At 42.3% G+C, this 19163-nt stretch overlaps 1 protein-coding gene across 7 annotated transcripts in view; it reads left to right on the top strand.

Moving 5' to 3' along the window:
* Positions 1 to 19163, top strand: part of Adamts9 (ADAM metallopeptidase with thrombospondin type 1 motif 9) — a 171487-nt gene that overhangs the window by 60041 nt on the left and 92283 nt on the right. For all 7 annotated transcript variants that reach the window (XR_008214349.1, XR_008214348.1, XM_052720258.1 and 4 more), the window contains 7 exons: positions 1032 to 1198; positions 1285 to 1414; positions 2065 to 2191; positions 8715 to 8925; positions 9387 to 9551; positions 11779 to 11943; positions 18621 to 18740. Coding sequence is in view for 5 of the 7 variants with exons in the window: in XM_052720258.1 (XP_052576218.1) it covers positions 1032 to 1198; positions 1285 to 1414; positions 2065 to 2191; positions 8715 to 8925; positions 9387 to 9551; positions 11779 to 11943; positions 18621 to 18740 (1085 nt within the window). In the remaining 2 variants the exon portion in view is untranslated. The remainder of the gene's footprint in view (positions 1 to 1031; positions 1199 to 1284; positions 1415 to 2064; positions 2192 to 8714; positions 8926 to 9386; positions 9552 to 11778; positions 11944 to 18620; positions 18741 to 19163) is intronic.

Here is a 19163-nt window from a genome sequence, read left to right as displayed (position 1 = left end):
TTAACATTTTATTTATTTTATCGAAGTGACATGCATGTGCCTCTGCATGTGTGTATCGAGATCAGAGGACAACTTGAGGCAGTGGGTTCTCTCCACTCATGTGGGTCCTGGGAATTGAACCTAGTTCATCAAGCTTGGCAGCAGGTGTCTTTACCTACTGAGTCATTATGCTACCCCTCACTGAGATGTTTGCCTTTAAAAAATTAATCTAAAAATGTGAAAATACATTTCTTCTATCTTATATCTAACCAAATTATGTTTTAGTTCCAATCATGCCACTGCTGTTGCAATGGAAAGTAAAGGGATCCATCTTCCGGTATTTTCACATAAGCTATCCAGCTGAATCATGTGGCAGAAAAGTAATGTGTTCTTAGGATTCCGTTCAATGGCAAACTCTGAAATGCAGCCATTTTAGAGGGAATTTCTGGTTATGCCAGGCATGGTGACTCCTGCTTTGAATCCTAGCACTCAGGAGGTAGAGGCTGGAGGAAGGCTGCAAGTTTGAAACCAGAGTGATAAACAGAGTGAGTTTAGCCCAACTCGGGCTACAAAGGGAGACCTCATTTCAAACAAAAAATTCTGGAACTTCTCATTTTCCCAGTAGCTTCTCCCTACCCTCTAAAAAGTAAGATATTCCTTCTGGGACTGCTGTCCCCTACCCCTGGTAGCATATGTGTGTGTCAGATCTTAAGATTTCAGCCTTCGTCTCTAATCCTGCAACTATAGATATTGTGTAAGTAACTTCAGACTGAAGAGGACATTTATATTATATCTCTCTTAGTTTACCTAGGCACCATAATGGATGGGTGTTTTTATGTCCCTTTAGAGATAAAGAAATTGAGACCAAGAAGGATTAGTCATCCACTGTCATGTAGCTAGCACATGGCCAACCAAGACTGTGAACTCATGGTCCGGCTGAAAAGCCCCCAGTCTTCTGCTGATCCCTGCCAAATCGAACATTTTTTGTTTTTGTTTTGCAGCACAGCTGGCCAGTGGCAGCACCTCACCTAAGTCTCTTTTCTCATCTACAGCTTTATCAAACAGTAAAGGTGAGTTCCTGCTAAATGGAGACTTTGTTGTCTCAATGTCCAAAAGGGAGGTCCGTGTGGGGAATACTATGATCGAGTACAGCGGATCTGATCATGCTGTGGAAAGACTGAACGCCACAGACCGGATCGAGGAAGAGCTTCTCCTTCAGGTAAAAACTTGGCTAGTGGCTGGCGGCTCTCTCCCCTTGGCACGGCGGGCCGGCAGACTTCTCTCCAACTTCTCCACGCGTTACAGGTGTTGTCGGTGGGGAAGTTGTACAACCCTGATGTGCGGTACTCCTTCAATATTCCAATTGAGGACAAACCTCAACAATTCTACTGGAACAGTCATGGGCCGTGGCAAGCCTGTAGCAAGCCCTGCCAAGGTATCTATCTGCTCAAGAGTTTCCGCTTTTGTGGGTTTGAGGATTTGGTGGTATGTGTGTGTGGGAGGGGAGCGGGGGTGTTTTATTTGCTTACTAATAAAAACAAAAACAAAAAAAAAACAGCTATGTACATATAACCTACAAACCTTTCTGCCTGCCTGCATCTTCTCACCTCATTTACTTGGACCTTTCTGGTTATTTTGGTTGTCAAATTGAACTAAGATTCAGGTCATGTCAGGTTCATGCTACATTTTCTCCTAAGAAGTTTGAAAATATATGTGAAACCATGCAGAATCAATACTGCCACTTTAAGTTTCCATCATGTGGCTTTTCTGGCCATAATTTATATTAGTTTTGTTTCCTTTTGTTAAATTAGGGTCACCGAACTACAGCGACAGGATCAAATTTAGCCACTACCCTCTTTTTACTAATAAAGTTTTATTAGAACATGGATACACCAATTTTTTGACCTACTGCCTATGGGCAGCTGGTTTTTTTCCTGTCCTGGTAGAACTGAGAAGTGTGACAGAGATCATAAGGCCAACCAAACTGAAAATACTGTCTAGCTTTTTATAGAAAACTCAGGCAAGTCCTTGATCTCATTCGGAAAAGGTTATTTCCTCGGCATAATGTTCCTCCTCTTTGCTTAGGGGAGCGGAGACGAAAACTGGTTTGCACCAGGGAGTCTGATCAGCTCACTGTTTCTGATCAAAGATGTGACCGGCTGCCCCAGCCAGGACCTGTCACTGAAGCGTGCGGCACAGACTGCGACTTGAGGTGAGGCCTCTGTTTTTCTTGTATCTCTCTTCCGGAGTCCAGCGGGCTTGAGTGGAGTTCCTGTGTGGGATGAATTAGAGACAAGAGTTGCTGGCCTTTTTCTAGCCTTCCAGTGTTTTCCTCACACAAGCTCCAGCCCGTACTGAAACCACTTAGCCCAGATCGATAACTGGGTTTCTTGTTCTCCTCAGGATTAAAACTAGTTAACAGAACATAGCTTGTCAGAAAACATTCTCACTCGATCCTCACAACTCATTGATTAGGTATTGGCCCTACCATTGACTCATATTCAATGTAAGAGTCCTCATGGTGCTCCCTTTCCATCCAGAGTGGACACCATGCACAGTTCTTATGTACACGAAAGTTTCAGTCCACGTACATCATACACATACACAACTCATAAACACACACACACACACACAGAGAGAGAGAGAGAGAAGATGCTATGCATTAAGGTAAAGGCATGGAGGGAAAGAAAACAGAATCTAAATACAACTATCTAGGTAGTCACACAGTGCAGTTCTGTGTTTAGGAAAGGTATGGTATCTGATGGAAGAAATATGGAGGGGGTGGAGAACTCTAAAGTGTTCCTGTTGCCTAAGAGGTTGACTGTGTCATATGTAGTTTCCAACAACTGGAAGGCTGTAATGTATAATCTGCATGCCAGGTCAGTGTCTACTTTGCCCATTTACAGAAGAGAGATTGTTAGCATAGAATACTGTGGGGATATGCTGAGGTCTCTCCCTTCATTAGCATAGAAGGGTATAGAATGTGATAAGATCTCTTCATTCATTAGCATAGAATAGTGCGGGAATGTGATATGGTCTCTCCATTCACAAGTAGCAGAGTGCAAATATTAAGCATTTTGAAGGTTCCACATCACATCACCATGTTGAATCTTCATAGTGTTAGCTACCTGGTGCAGGAGTACAGATTATAAGATCCTCTTGTGTGTCTGAGAGAAAAAGTGCCATGATCAATTAATAGTGTTCTGTCCTAGGGGTCAGGGGGGCAATGGTGACATGTATGTCATAGATCTTCTCATCTTCTCCTGAGGCTCTGACTTCACGCTGGGCTATTTCCACCCGACCACACTTTTTCTGAAGCTATTGTTACCGACTGGGTTGCTCAGTGGCTTGTCAAAAAGTGTAGACAAAAGGCATTGTAAAAGCAAGGCATTAAAAAGTAGATATTAATGTCAACGTTAGGCATTATTTTATTTTATGTAGTGCGCATATAAACCTGTTTGCTTCAGTCAATTGAGTTAAATTAGTTAAGTTATAGTTAAGGAGACCTTTGTGGGGGTGGGGGTAATGCGAGTAACAGTTAAGCTGAATAAACACTGGATTCTTGCACATCTTCCTTGGGATGCAAAGTTAACAAGCTGGGGAAGACGGAGTCTAGCCATCACTACGTCTCTTACCATTCTGCAAGCATCATGGTAGAGGAGGCCCTTTCTAAGGTCTGGCTTTTCTTTTGGCTGTCATGTTTGTTGACATTGTTGCTTTCACAGTACTGGAGATTGAACCTAGAGAATTGTGCATGCTAGGCCACTGAGCCAAGCCCCGCCTTCTCCTTACATTTTAAGATAGGGTCTCCCGAAGCTAAGAACTACTTTTAACAGCTATATATATTATCCCCACATTAACAGAATGGTTTTTATTATCCTTTAATACAAATAATAGTCTATTCATTTTTCAGTTACTATTACTTAGTCATTGTGCCGTAGCTATAAAGAGGTACCATGACCAAGGCAACTCTTTTTTTTCTTTCTTTTTTTTATTATTATTTTTTCCTTTTTTAAAATTAAATTTATTCATCTATTTCACATCCCAACTACAGTTTTCCCTCCCTCCTGTCCTCCCATTCCCTTCCCTTCAAGGTAACTCTTATAAAAGAAAGCATTTAAGTGGGAGCTTGTTTACAGTTTCAGAGGCTTAGTCCATTATCGTAGCAGGGAGCATGGTAGCAGGCAGGCATGGTGCTGGAGAAGTAGCTAAGAGCTGCATCCTGCTCCTTAGGTGAGGAAGCTGGAATGAGGTTTTGAACCCCCAGAGACACACTTCCTCCAACAAGGCCACACTTTCTAATTCTCCTCAAATAGTGCTGTTCCCTGATGACATTCAAATAGATAAGCCCTTGGGGACCATTCTTATTCAAACCACTACAACTATAGCATAGATTTTTATCATTGTTTTATATATAAAAATATTAAATCTGAGCGCTGCTATGCCAATTGCTCCAGATCACACTGGTTAGCATAGCAGCAAAGGATTAAATGTGGTCCATTCAACAGAAGGGCCTGTATGCTCCAACTCTAGAAGAAAACTTTTTCCATTCTTACTTTGTTAATTCTGTAGAATGATCCTCATGTGTCCCATTCTGTGATCACACACATGAAGAATTCATCTCTACCAGTGTCTGTCCTGTTCCATCCGTTCTTCTGCACTGGGACTCCATGCATGTGTTTTTTTTCCTCTGCTGTCTGACTCAGATTGGAGCTTGTCACATCCTGAATGATACATGCAGATACTGTAGGGCTGCTGCCTAGAACACTAAGCCTCCTACTTTTATGATGGCAAAGAAAACAAGTCTGTACAAAGCATTTCGAGAAATAGAATGTGACGGTAAAAACAAACAAATGATATTTTAATAATCCTATTCCAAGTTTACCCAGCAAGTGTCCTTTTCAAAGTGGAGTTAATGTTTGCACTATTCCTCCAAGAGCCAAGTACTTTTCTCTTTGAACAGCCTCAATATGAGCCACAATTTGGGGTGCAATGGTGCTGGTTTCTCCTGCAGGGGAAGCTGTAAACATGTTCACACAGATCTTTAAAGCCTATGCAGGACAAGGTAAGCTCAAATCGCAAGAGTGCTATGTCAGGTTGCACAGAATATCGCAAGGGGGCTGCCTCCTCATTGGCCAATATTTAAAAGTTAGCTAAAGCTCAGCACCAGGGCTTATGTCTGTGATCCCAGCATTAGGGAAGCAAAAGCAGGAAGATGGAGAATTTGAGGCCAGCCTCAGCTACACAATGAGACCCTTTCTCATACAACCAAAGGCCCAGGATGCAGCATGGGCAAGGCCCTGGGTCTGATCTTCAGCACTGCATAAAATTAAAGGTAGGAGGCAAAAATAGAAGTTGCTTGGAGAATAAAACACCATGGATAGCAATAGTCATAATAATCATAGCTATTTTATTGAGTATCTTCCACAGCTGTTGTATGTCCACCTTGTCCCACTTAATCTCCATAAGGGATGGATTTTGTTTCCTCCATCTTACAGGAAGCTTCAGCTTGATGAGATGATGTGGTTGACACAGGCTTTCTCTGGTAATAAGTGTGAAAGCTTCCATGGCCACTCAATGTCTGCTGATTAAATAGCACATCCTCTGATTTTCATTTATATTCTTTCCATAATACCAGATAAAGCTTCTGCCTGATTTTTTTTTATCTGATCAATAACTAGGTCAGTGTGTTATTCTAAATCTCCCATTCGGAGTCTACTTTTAAAAACTTTTTTTTTTTTTTTTAACTCTGCAGAGGTTAAGTGAGGACAGACAGCAGCTGGAAGCACAGGGCTGGATGACAAAAGCCGTTCTGATTGGAGATAAGAAGGCAAAGGGATTTATCCCTTCAGATCAGAGTGGGGAGGAAGTCAAGAGTGAATGGCAGAAAGAATTCAGGATTAGCTTGAGAGCCACACAACTAGGCAAGCGTATGCTTGTGCCTAAAAGTCAGTAAAAGACCAGGGTTTTCAGTCGGTGGCTTCTACTGATTGTTGGAAAAACGAAAGGTGCCTACTAAAATATACAGAGAGGCAAACCAAACCTAAGGAAGACTCACTGTCCTCTTTGCCCATCTGACGATCTGTCTAATCAAAACTTAGGCCAAGTTGTGGCCAGTTAGCTGTGTGTGCACCTGAGAGAGTGGAGAGGGAATGGTTACTGGTTAGTCAAGCTCCACAAGAGCATGTTTGTGGATCACTAGTCTGCTGAAGCAGCCCTTAGCCAGCCTCTGGGTTTGAGAAGCCCTCCAAAACTTCCTCTGCTGGTGTGGAGGTTCATGATGCTGATCAACATTGTGAAGTTCCAAAGATCTACAGTGTAGAAACCCAATTTATCTGGTAGCTCTCAAAACCATTCATTCTCCAGCCCCCCATCTCTGCTCCTACGGACATACCTTATTTTTCTTGATTTTTCACTTATTAACATATTGGAACACGGGTTTTTTTTGTTTTGTTTTGTTTTTTTTTTTTTGTTTTTTTTCTTACCTTTTCAGTGTTGGTGGCTGAACACGGTACTTTCCGCCTACTAGCAAGGGCTCTACCATTGAAGTATAACCCCAGTCCTTAGATTTCGGAGGCAGGAACTCTCTATGTAGCTCAAGCTGGCTTTAAGTCCACAGTTCTCCAGCTCCCACCTCCTGAGTAATGAGATACGCGTATGCACCACCATGCCTGACTAGAAAATACTTTCCTGAAATATAATAGTTAAATATGATACTAGTATTTTTATTTCCCATAAAATGAACTCTGAGTACATTGTGCTGAAGAACAGATCCCTGTCCAGAAAGAATATATAGCAAATTAGATATCATTTAGAGATTTCTTTTTTTAAATAGTGCCATGAGCTTCTCACAGATAATTCGGGGATCTCTGCTTGGCCCCTGGGGATTATGGGATATCAGGGAAGTGACTTTAGCAGCCTGAACTGCAGGGGCACCTTCTTGTCAGGACACCTCCCTCCTTTTGCCAGATGGTGAATAGCCTTCCCCCAGGGAAGCGGTGATGGAGGCCATGAGAAGGTAGCCAAAAATCAAAGTGCAGTTGGAAGTTCCAGATGCCTCTGTGTTGAATTGAGTTCGAGTGTTTTCCGTCTCACTTCCTGTAGGAAGTGACAGTTGGCCCAACTGGCCCGTGACAGGATGAGATAAAGGGTGAGTTTATAAGCCCTCGTTTACCGTGTTAGGACACAATCTCCCTGACGCTGCTTCAGTGTCATGGAAAATTACAGCCCACTTTGTTTGCCAGTGGTCAACTCTGACCTACTTTTGGACATTACCGAGAAATTCCTTGATAAGCGTGTTGGCTCGTACCCCTCTTTTTTCCCAGCTCCTCCCCTGACAGGTGTGCACGTGTGAACTGTTAGGAAGTTGAAAAGCGGCACACCACCCAAGTGCTGAGATGTAGGGAACTGACAGTGGAGAGGAAAATCTCCTGGAGATTAAAGGGAAATTATCTTTTTCTAGATTTCCAAATACATTTTAAGATCGCTGACTCAGAAAATTCAAATTAAACATTTTTGAAATTTGTTTTACATTCAAGCACTGCGAACTCTGTTCCTGTTGCATTATAAAAATAAGAGTATGCATTAGTTTACATTGTGCACCTGTGTTGCTTTGTTATGAATATCGGGGACACAAAGGTGGCAAATTCTTATGGACTTAAAAGTTTAAAATGAGGGACCTGAGTTCTGTCTCCAGAGCCCACATTTAAAATGTGGAGTGCAATGGTGTGGCCTTGTAACCTCTAAGCTGGGGAGATAGTGGAGCCCTGGGTTTCTTGGCCAACCAGCCTAGCAAAATCTAAGAGTCCCAGCTCTCAGTGAGACAGCCTCTCAGAAAATAAGATACAGCTAGTGAGACAGTTTACGGGGTAAAGGCACGTGCCCCAAGCTTCATGACCTGTGTTTGATCCCTGGAACCCACATGATAGAAGGTGAGAACTGACTCTCACAAGTTGTACTCTGATGGCCAGACCTGGTGCGCGCGCGCGCACACACATACAAACACACACACTCACACATACAATGCCTACTGTCTTCAAGAAATTTCCAGTCATGTGTATGGTGTATGCACACATGTGCAAGGGTATGTGCCCGCTTCACAGAAGCCAGAGGAGGTCACATATCCTAGTCCATCACTCTCTGCCTCATTCTTTTGAGACAGGCTCTCTTCTTGATCCTGAAGCTGGGCTAGTAGTCAAACCCAAGAAGCCTAGTCTTTATTCCAAGATAATAATAATAATTTACACCATGTATAGTGCTCTTGAAATGTTCAGTGACAGTCTGTGCTATTCATTCCTGCATTATTATCAGAAGAGTAACTGAGCACTTGCAAGCACAGACACCTGCAAAGGAGAAGCCTGCAACTGAGTTTTCCAAGAGTGAGCCTAAGAAGCCAAGTGAAATGCTTGCCTGGACTTCTTAAATATAAAAATTGCTTCTTTTTGCTTTGCTGAGTCCCATTTTTTTCTTTCTTCCTGCGGCTTGAGTTTCAGATGGACTGTACCTGGCAGATGCTTCACAGAGATAGCGTTTCTGGCTGTGGTTCTGTGACTTCCATGTACATTGGCAGCCATGAAAAATACATGGATACATTGGCTTGAAATTGGATTTTTAACTGGCGTTGGCTTTGAGCTTTCATCATATTTGAATTAAGAAAGAAAAAAACTTTCCCACTAGTTGGATGTGACACATGTATTTAACACAAATGTTGGTTTTCCACCATTATTTCTGTTTAGGTGGCATGTTGCCAGCAAAAGTGAATGCAATGCCCAGTGTGGTTTGGGTTACCGCACTTTAGACATCCACTGTGCCAAATACAGCAGGCTGGATGGGAAGTCTGAGAAGGTTGATGACAGTTTTTGTAGTAGTCAACCCAAACCAAGCAACCAGGAAAAATGCTCAGGAGAATGTAACACAGGTGGATGGCGCTACTCAGCTTGGACAGAAGTAAGTTGGTTCTTGATGTGAGAGAGTCTTGGATACTAAATCCAATGAGTTGATGGTGGCTCCCTCTGGGGTTGTGTTAAGAAACCCATTTAAGCTGTATGGAAGAAAGAACAGTGTTTGGTTTATAATCCCTGGCCAAGTCAAACTCTGCAAGAAAGAATCCCAAGGTTAAATTGCAACATCTAACTTAGATATGACATCCAGAAAAATATTAATGGTAAAGCTAATCAGCCAACCATTTTTATATCCCAATTTTAGTCTCAATTTGCCAGTGAGATTATGTTGACTTCAGTATAAACCTAATAATGAGCATTGTAAAAGAATCTCCCAAATAAAAACTAGAATTGGCTATAGTAGGGCATTTGTTTCTTGAGGGTTAAAAGAAACAGTAGAGTCATGATTTTAAGCATATTTTATAAGAAACTCAGAAATACCCTATTGTATTTTTTTTATGCTCATAGTGTTCTAAAAGCTGTGATGGTGGTACCCAGAGAAGAAGAGCTATTTGTGTCAACACCCGCAATGATGTCCTGGATGACAGCAAGTGCACACATCAGGAGAAAGTTGTCGTACAGAGATGCAATGAGTTCTCTTGTCCTCATTGGAAATCGGGGGACTGGTCAGAGGTGAGAAGGGCAAGTGCTGGTCCCTAGGTCAACTCCAGTGATTCAGTTCTGGATCTCCCAGGGTCCAGTGAAGGTGTAGACTACTGAATCTTTCTTCCTTCTCCCCCGAGAAAGCAAGGACTGATTCTCCATTCACACGATGATTGAAATCCTTCAGTCCACCAGGACTTCAAAGTCACTGGGGGCTCGGCTGACTCTCACAGCCCAGCAGCTTCTGCCGCTGTCTTGGAAGTAATGGTTCCTGCCCTCCCGCCTCTTTGAGCTGCAAGTTGTTGGCTGGAAATTAATTAAGTGTGAGGCTAAAATAATTTAGACATGAGTCCAGCAATAGAGTTTCCATCTTCCTTGTCTTTGAAATAAGAGAACTAGCAGTGAATGGCCCACCTGACTTGCACATCCAGGCACATTGGAGCACTCATGGGGAAGGGGAAAAGGCCAGGCTGAGGGTTCCAGAATGATGCCTTTTCATCCCTTGCTTTATGAAGCCCAAGGCAGTCCTGTTGGTGTCTGTCTCTCGGTCTTTGGATGCAGTGTCCATCTTCACTATTTTTTTTTCCATCCTCACTATTAATGGAGCCCAGCATTGTCACAGTCCAGTGAGAGTCTCAGCAAGAGTGGTCCTCGCGCTCCACCTCCTTCAGGGGATACAAGTAGTTGAGAAGTAGGTGTCCCTTATTAACTGGCCAAGTCAGGAATGTGGTGGAGCAAAGCTGTTACAACCACAGCTCCTGTGTGCACGCCCTTGCCTCCCCCATGTGAGTTAACTTCAGTGCCAAGCCCGAAACGAAAACCCTTCACGCTACTGGAATGGTGAAGTAGCACTGTGCGTCTTCACCTGTGTCTGGTTTGTGGACAAATGATCAACCAATCTAGAGCTTTCCCAGCAGGCGGTGGGTTAAGCACTAAATCCCTGATTTCAAAAAATATGACAGAAGATGGTGGTGTCACCATTTTACTTAGATAGCTAATACTAGTTAAAGTGTAACTATAAAGTTATGAAGTAATAACCAGACGTGGTGGTACAGGCCTGTAATCCTACCCTTGGGAGAGCAGGAGTTCAATACCACCCTTGGCTGTGTGTAATGTAGTGAATTTAAGTCTCTGTTAGCCTGAGCAACATGAGACCCATTTCTAAAATAAAATAAAAAGGAAAGGAGAAGAAACTTTTGTAGCAAGCCTTGACTAAATGGGAGTTTGAATCACACTAAGCATCCAGCTTGATTGTCCCATCATTCAGTTCACATCCAACAACCTTGGATAAAAAGACTAGAAAGAACAGTAAAGGGTTGAAAATACTTTTGGTTATTTTAGCTTTGTCTTTTATGCTCTTTACGCATTTTTTAAAAATTTTTCCAAAATGAGCACAAATAATTATGATGACTATATTTAACAACTTTTCTTTCTTTAGAATGTCATACATGTAGACCGTATGTGCTAGACACTTCAGTTGCTTGGAGTCAGAATTATTGTTATCCCCATTTTACAGATGTAAATATTGAGGCACAGAGACATTGTGACTTGGTGGTAGAGGTGTACAAGTTGATCAGGCTTTGAATTCTTCACACTGACCCTCCTGACTATTGTTTCTCAGAGTCAGAGCATGGCACTCTGCTCAGTTTCTGTGTTGGAAACTGGACATAAGACCTTAACTATAAAGGAAATGTGAGAGAAGATGCAGGAGGGAAGGGGGAGAAGGAGGCCAGAAACGCACTGGAGGAGTGGGAGCATCCAGTGGGAGCAGATACGGGTGAAGCGGAATGGCATATACGCATGAAAATGTCGTAATGAAGTCGAGCGGGAATCCAGAAAGAAGGGCTGGGGATGTAGCTCAGTGGGTAGAGCACTTCCCTCACATGCACAAAGCCGTGGGTGGGACCCCAGCTGCACAGGAACCAGAGTTAGTGGGCACATTGGCAAGGACAGGAGTGGGCAGTAGAGGTGAGAGGATCAGAATGTTCCGTCTCCCTCCGTCACAGAGTGAACGGGAGGCCAGCCTGGGTGGGCTCTGGGAGGCACTGCCAGGGTAAAAAGAAAGAGGAAAAGGGGAACCAAGAAAGAGAGAGTGACGAAGGGAAGTGAAGAAAGCTGGATGTGTTCGCTCTTGCTGCCCAGCAGTAGAGAGAGGCTGAGCGTGGGAAGGGGCCACCTGTTCTCAGTGGAGAACATCCCCCAAGGCCCCAGCACATTGATCAGAAACAACTCTGACTGCCTCTGCTTTTCATTCCAGTGCTTGGTCACCTGTGGAAAAGGACATAAGCACCGCCAGGTCTGGTGTCAGTTTGGCGAAGATCGATTAAGTGATAGAATGTGTGACCCTGAGGTCAAGCCAGAGTCCATGCAGACTTGTCAGCAGCCAGAGTGTGCAGCCTGGCAGGCAGGTCCCTGGGGACAGGTATTTTGAACGATAAGATTCTTAACTGCATTCTTTCCCGCTTATCTGGAGAGGGGCATTCCAGTGGTGGGGTTTCACCACCAGGCTGTGTAGCCTGGCTTGTACAGTACCTCTGTGGCTCTGGGTTCAGCATGTGGGACTCAGCGGCCTGCAGTCCTGCTGTGTGTCCAGGGTTCCCTTCCCCTGCTGGAGCTGATTACTCAGGTTACAACCCCACGTGCAGGTTTTCACCCTGTTCTAAACTGCACACAAGTATTTAAACAAATTCACAACAGACGTGGCATCTGGCAGATGCAATTCTCCCTGGAGTGAGCCTCTGTGGGTATGTGATCCTGTCTGCCAGCTGATTTGGAGCAGAGGGTCTGCGCTGGGCTTGGGAAGGGATATTTTGGCTGCCAACATAAGGAATCCAAAACTCAACTCTCATAAATAAGTGAGATTCTTCAAATGTGGTTGGTTAGATCAAAGGGGTCCGGAATTATCATCATCGGGTTGAGAATCTTTTCCCAGTCTTCTAGAGTGTAATAGGTTCCACTGCCTTAGACTTCTGCCATTTCAAAAGGAGAGAGTGCATGTCCCCTGGGCCCAGTTTGCTCTTGGAATCCAGTCTTTCCTAATATAGAAGCGAGAGAGTTCTGTGTACTATTTAAGCAGCACTCCGAGTTCCCCGTAGAAGTGGAACAGCTGTCTGCTGTCACTTATGCAATCTCTTGAAGAATGACTCCCTCCACCCTGACCAGCCACAGCCACTCCTGTTCCTAGCCTCTGTCTCCATTTCCAAACTTGCATGCAATACACACGCAGCCAGCTTTACAACCGCGTCTTGGGCTTCCTCATTCTTACTGACAGTATTTTTAAAATGTCTCTTAATACATTTTTAATGTTCAGTGTATGTGTGGGTGTTAAAGAGAGTGTGTGTGTGAGTGTGTGTGCCGTAGTGTACTTGTGGCATTAGAGGACAACTTACTGAGCTGGTTCCTCACCATGGGGTCCTAAGAACCCAATTCAGGTCTTCCTCTTGAAGACAAGCACCTTTACCCTCTTTTCTGCTAGAATCTTCTGCTCCAGGGGACCCCCAGTCCAGTGGCAAGTCATGTCTGAACAAAGGAGAAGAGCCCTTTTAGTCTCTCTTAATAGCGCTTCCTATTTGTCCAAATCTAGTTTCCAGACTAATGAAAAAAATGTTAACACACTTTTTTTTTTGAGATCAATGTCAAGACGTGACGTCACACCAATCTACTCTTCTCCCATCTCCCTTACAAGAGATTTGCCCTTTCTTTAACTCATCATGCAACGCAGGCAAACCACTTAGTTTTTAGACCTTACTAAAGAGCCATAAATATTCATACCAAAAATTTCCAAAATATGTGATAGCAAAGAGAAGAAAATCAAACACACTGCTGACTGTGCCAAATTTGGCTTCGTTGTTGTTTATTTGTGGGTTTTTTTTTCCTTTTCACATTTTTAAACCGGGCAGTGGAATTATACTCTGCCTGTATTTTTGATTGACTAGAAACATGCAGGACATACACTTGACTGCTTTAAAGGGAACAAATCAGTGATATTCAGTATATTCACACTCTATGACCTCAGTCTACTTTCAAACTATTTCCAGCACCCCAAAAGAAACCCCATCCCCCTCTTCCTTAGTCTCTGGCAACCATCCATTTGTATTCTGGGTCTGTGGATTTGCAACATGCTGGACTTTTCTTAAGGGTGGGTGGCTGTATGTAACACATGGCCTCTGGCTGGCCTCATTCACACTGCATAAAGCTTTCTGAGTCCGTCTGCACAGCAGCATGTATCAGCACTCCTTCCTTTTAATTCCCGAATCATATTCCACTGTGTGAATGAGCGTCTAAGATGGATATTTGGGTTCTTTTCACATTTTGGCTACTATGAGTTTTGCTGGCATAAATGAACAAGTATTTATTTTAGTACCTAATGCCACTTATTTGGAATCTATTGCCCAGGGATGTAATTACTGGCTCCTATAGTAATTCTATGTTTTGGTTTTTAACTTCCAAGTGGCTTTCCATGGAGGCTGTGCCGTTTTCCACCCCTCCCAGCAATATACAATAGATAAGCAATATACAATTTCTCTGTCATTGTCAACAGTTACTATTTTCCATTTTTGAAATTGTAGGCCTCCTACTGAGTGTAAAGTGCTGTCTCACTATGGTTTCTAGTTATCTTTCCCTAATAGAAAAAGATGCTGAGCCATTTGCCATGAGTTTGTTACCACTTAAATATCTTCTTTAGAGGAATATCTATCCCAACTGCTTGTCCATTTAAAAAGATTATAAGCCGGGCGGTGGTGGCGCACGCCTTTAATCCCAGCACTTGGGAGGCAGAGCCAGGCGGATCTCTGTGAGTTCGAGGCCAGCCTGGTCTACCAAGTGAGTTCCAGGACAGGTGCAAAGCTACACAGAGAAACCCTGTCTCGAAAAACCAAAAAAAAAAAAAAGATTATAATTCAGCCCATTGGACCTGGGGCTGTAGCTCCATAGGTAGAGTGCTCGCCTTGCATGAACAAAGTCCTGGATTCCATCCCTAGCATTGCATACACTGGGCACAGTGGCACATTCCTATCATTGCAGTAATCAGGAGATAGAGGTAGCAGGATCAGAAGTTCAGGGTCAACCCTGACAATTATAGACAGTGTAAGGCCAGCCTGAACTACATGAAACTCTGTCCAAAAAAGGGGGAGAAAGGGTTAAACAAACAAACCTCTAAACCACTTTAAAATGCACCTTTTCCCATTTTTCACATGCTCCACCCAGTACCATTCCTTTTCCTAGTCTCATCCAATCGTTTGAAGGGCATAAAGTTGTGGATGATGTTATGTGAAGTCTGTATATGTCCTGGGTACTGATTTTTAAAAATCAGATTTATCACTTACAAATATTTTCTACTATCTCCTTGGTTGCTTTTTACTCTGTTGATCATGTCCTTCGATGGACAGATGGTTTTCCATTCTGATGGAATGCAATTTATTTATTCTTTTGTTGTCTTTGCTTGTAGTATCATAGTGCACAAAGATTGTCAAACACAATATCACAAATGCCCTTTTTCCTTTGAGAGTTGAATAGTTGGAGCTATTTGCTTTAGGCAACTGATGCATTGTTAATTTTCTGTATACATGAGGTAGAGTCTGGCTTCACACATGTGGGTAAACAGCTGTCCCTGCACTATTTGTTGAAGAGAGATTCTCTCTCTGTTAAAGAGTATTGGGATACCTGTCAAAAATCACTTGAGCAAAAATGTAGAAGATTTTTCCTGGGCTCAGAACTAGTCTCATGGCAGTCTTTATGCCAGCATGATATCATTTCAATCCCTTTCAAAAATTTTGAGATTGGAAAATACAAATCCTCCAATTTTCTTCTTCTTTTTCTCTATTTGTTGATACTTGGAATCTCTTACCATTCTGCAAGAACTTAAAGATAAGTTTTTACATTCTTCACCAAAGTCATGTGATTTTTCACTGGGTTTGAATGAACTCTAGATCAGTTTGGGGAATGTTGGTATGTTTAGCCATATTTTCAGTGAACAAGTAATCTTCCAATTTATTTAAGCCTAATTTCTTCTGCAGTCCTTTACAGATTTTATTGTAGAATTCTTTCACATTTATAACTACATTTTTTTTCCCATTGCTTTTTATTCTTTGGGATGTTACTATAAATGTGCTCACCTTAATTTCCCTTTTAGTTATTTTTGATGATATGCAGAAACACATCTTTTTTTATTATTTTTAAAATAATAGATTTTTCTATTATTATTATTATTACTCAGTTGGTTCCTGAAACTGCTGGATTTGGGTGTTAGGTATGGTGGTTTCTCTGCAGGTTCTGTGTCTGTTGTGGTAACCCCTGCAGACAGGCAAGGCTTGGCTTCTCTCTCCAATCTGCCTTTTACTTCTTGCTTTTGTCTCTGGCTAGACCCCCAGTGTGCTCAGAATCGCAGAGGTGATAGGAGATGTCCTTTTCACATTCCTGACCTCAGGAGAAAGTCTCTCCCATTTGTGTGAAGCACACAGGGGCTTTTAGGTACTTTCCACCATGGTGAGGAAGTGCCCTCTCAATTGTTTTTTTTTGGGGGGGGGTACATTTGCATGAAAAGTTTTTGTTTTTTTTAATTTGGCCAAGTGACTTCTTTTTATCTATTGATATGATCATAGGTCTTCTTTAGGTATTTTTTTCTTTCTGTTTTATCTACTCATATGAATTATTTTTTAAATTGCATTCCTGTGCTAACTCCCACGTGATTATGACCCATACTATGTCACAGGTTTTGATTGCTCGTGTTTTCTTGAAAAGCTTTGCACCTTTATTTACAAGAGATTTTTGTCCATATTCTGCCCCCCTTGCTTTTGATATTAAGATTATGCTGGCCCTGTGGGATAAATTCTCAAGAGATAATTGAGAGTTGCATCAACATTCTTGCCTAGAATGCTCTTTGCAATATTTTTTTTTTTATAAGAGACAAGATATTTGCTTCTTGCATATTTAGGTGTTGACCTTGTGGGAAATAATTCCTCCTCAATATTTTGGAAGTGTTTGAAAGGACTGATGTTAACCTTCCTTTAAATATTTAGTAGCATTCACTCGGACTTTATTAGGAATTTTTTATAATTGAGTCAGCCTCTTTTGGTAGATATTTCATATATTTATATCTTCTCTCTCTTTTGGTAGTAGGGATTGAACCTAGGACCTCATGCATGCCAATCATGTGCTTTCCCACTGAGCCACACCTCTGCTCCTCTGTTACTTTGTTTTATTCTGTAACCCATTCATATATACTCTGTATGTATTACTTACTTTCTTCGTCTTTGGGGTTTAGCTTGCTCTTCTCTTTGTTCCTTAACAAAGTTAGGTTATTTTTTATTTCTTTTAATTTATTGATAACTTTATACAGTATATTTTTTCTCATATTCTTTCCCATCCCTCAACTCCTCACAAATCCTCCCAATCTCCTACTCACCCAATGTCATGTTCTTTCTCTCTCTTAAAAAAAAAAAAAAAAAAAAAAAAAAAAAAAAAAACCCAGAAGATGATGGGCGGCAGTGGCACATGCCTTTAATCCCAGCACTGGAGAGCAGAGCTAGGTGGATCTCTGTGAGTTCGAGGCCAGCCTGGTCTACAGGGTGAGATCCAAGACAGGCACCAAAACTCCACAGAGAAACCCTGTCTTGAAAAGATAAAAAAAAGAAAGAAAGAAAGAGAAAAGGAAAGGGCCATTAAAAACCATGAAGTCTGATTTGTGTTGGTCATCTACTCCTGAGTAGTCTGCCTTGGAGTGTGATAATATACCAGTGTCACTCCATTGAAGAAAACTGAATATAAACAAAGTCACCACATAATAGGGGAGAATACCCCAACTAGACACCAAATGCTACCAAATAAAAACCCCAGTACCAGGAATGGGTTACATCTTTTTGAGTCATTGGCCAAAGAGATCCCATAGACACCCCCAACCCCCATAATACTACAGGCTATATTGCCAATGCTATTAGTTACCCTCCACAACTTGATGCTCCTATTGCTGAAGTTCGACTGTGGCTGTGAAGTCTTTCTTCCTAATTTTTACAGGGTTTGCAGGGATAAGTTTCCTGATGACCCCTGCTTTCGCCGTGTCTTCTAGTCATGGACTATTTCTTTTTCTCCAGTGTTGTCTAATATCTCTGTGATTTGTTCTCTGACATGTTGCTTAAGAGTTTCTTAGTTCCCACACATCGGCGAACTTTCCAGGTTGGCTTCTGTTATTGCCCCATTCCATTGTTGTCAGAGAAACTACGTTACGATGTCATCTTTTAGATGGACTGATACTTGTTGGGTGGCCTCTCTTGGAACAATGTCTCATGCGCATTGATATAAATTCACACCATGGTTGGAAGAGCAAAAGTGTTGTGCTACCTTGTTACCGAATTTGGCAGCTTCTTTCTTCAGTAGGTACTCATCTACCTACTGCAAGGTTTAAAAGTTACTGTCCTTAAACCCCAGCCCATCAATAGTGAACCGTTAGCAGTTGTTGCTGGCTTAGTGAGCTCTTCAGTGTAGGGAATGATTCCCCACATCTTTGGCTGTCTTCCCCATCACACCTCCACCCCCATGCCTTTCCTTGGCCTGGAATTCTGGCAGTGTGCCTTACAACAGCCATATTGATCTCTGTATTACTTATACGCCATGATATATTTAACTAACTTTTCACTGTCACATGGATCCTTTCCAATATCTTGTCTCATTCTTGTAAATGATATTGCAAAGAGTGTCCTATGCAGAAACATTGATACAACTTTCAGTTACTTCCTGAGAATTCTGTTCCAGAAGTTGAAGATTACAGAGGTCTCTACTAAACACCTGTGTTAACCAGGGTACTCTAGTAGGTAGAGTGTGAGGAGTATGAAAATTATGGTTATGCTTCTCTCCCTCTTGGTGCTCACAGTCAAGGAGGTGTACACTGGCAAGTGTAATTCCAGTAGCAGACAGAAATAATTCTAAATGTCATCATAATTGGCCAGGGTAAATTGTAGGAAGCAAGATTACATAGTTTTACCTAATCCCCGGGTGTCAGTCCTCGGGTCCACTCTGAGAGAAGGACTTTTCTCTTACAGAATATTATGGGGTGAGTACATGAAAGAACAGGTTTGGTGAAACTTTTGTTTTATTTCATTCCCCCAGTGCAGTGCCACTTGTGGACAGGGATACCAACTAAGGGCAGTGAAGTGCGTCATTGGGACTTACATGTCAGTGGTAGATGACAATGTCTGTAACGCAGCAACTAGGCCGACCGATACCCAGGTGAGTCTCCCATTTCAACTCAGCTACTGGCTTTGGGCAGCAAAGGGTCAAAATGTCTCACTGGTTCAGACAAGACCAAAGCATTTTCATAGAGAAATCCATATGTAGAACACCTGGGGTGTTTGTTAAATTATCTGGAAATGACTTATTTTCTACATTTAGAATCTAACTTTTTTCCTGGTTTTGTCTTGTTTATTTGTTTAAGTATCTGTAGATTAGAGTTTCATTCTTGTTGGATAGCAAATATTAGGCAGTCTTGTCTTGAATTTGGCTATCTTACATTATTTACTTGAAGACTCGGGTAGTTTAAACATAAGTGTAAGGAGTGTGTGCTGCTCAGAGTAGTTTGGAGCAGCTCGCAAGGCCCAAGAGCAACTTCGGAGAAGCCTAGTGAGAGGGAGGCTGCATGTGGCCGGCCACCCT

Source organism: Peromyscus californicus, unplaced genomic scaffold (genome assembly GCF_007827085.1).
Source record: "Peromyscus californicus insignis strain IS unplaced genomic scaffold, ASM782708v3 Scaffold_6__1_contigs__length_162567912, whole genome shotgun sequence".
Lineage (NCBI taxonomy): Eukaryota > Metazoa > Chordata > Mammalia > Rodentia > Cricetidae > Peromyscus > Peromyscus californicus.
The sequence above is the reverse complement of the archived record's forward strand: the minus strand, read 5'-3'. Positions and strand labels throughout refer to the sequence as shown.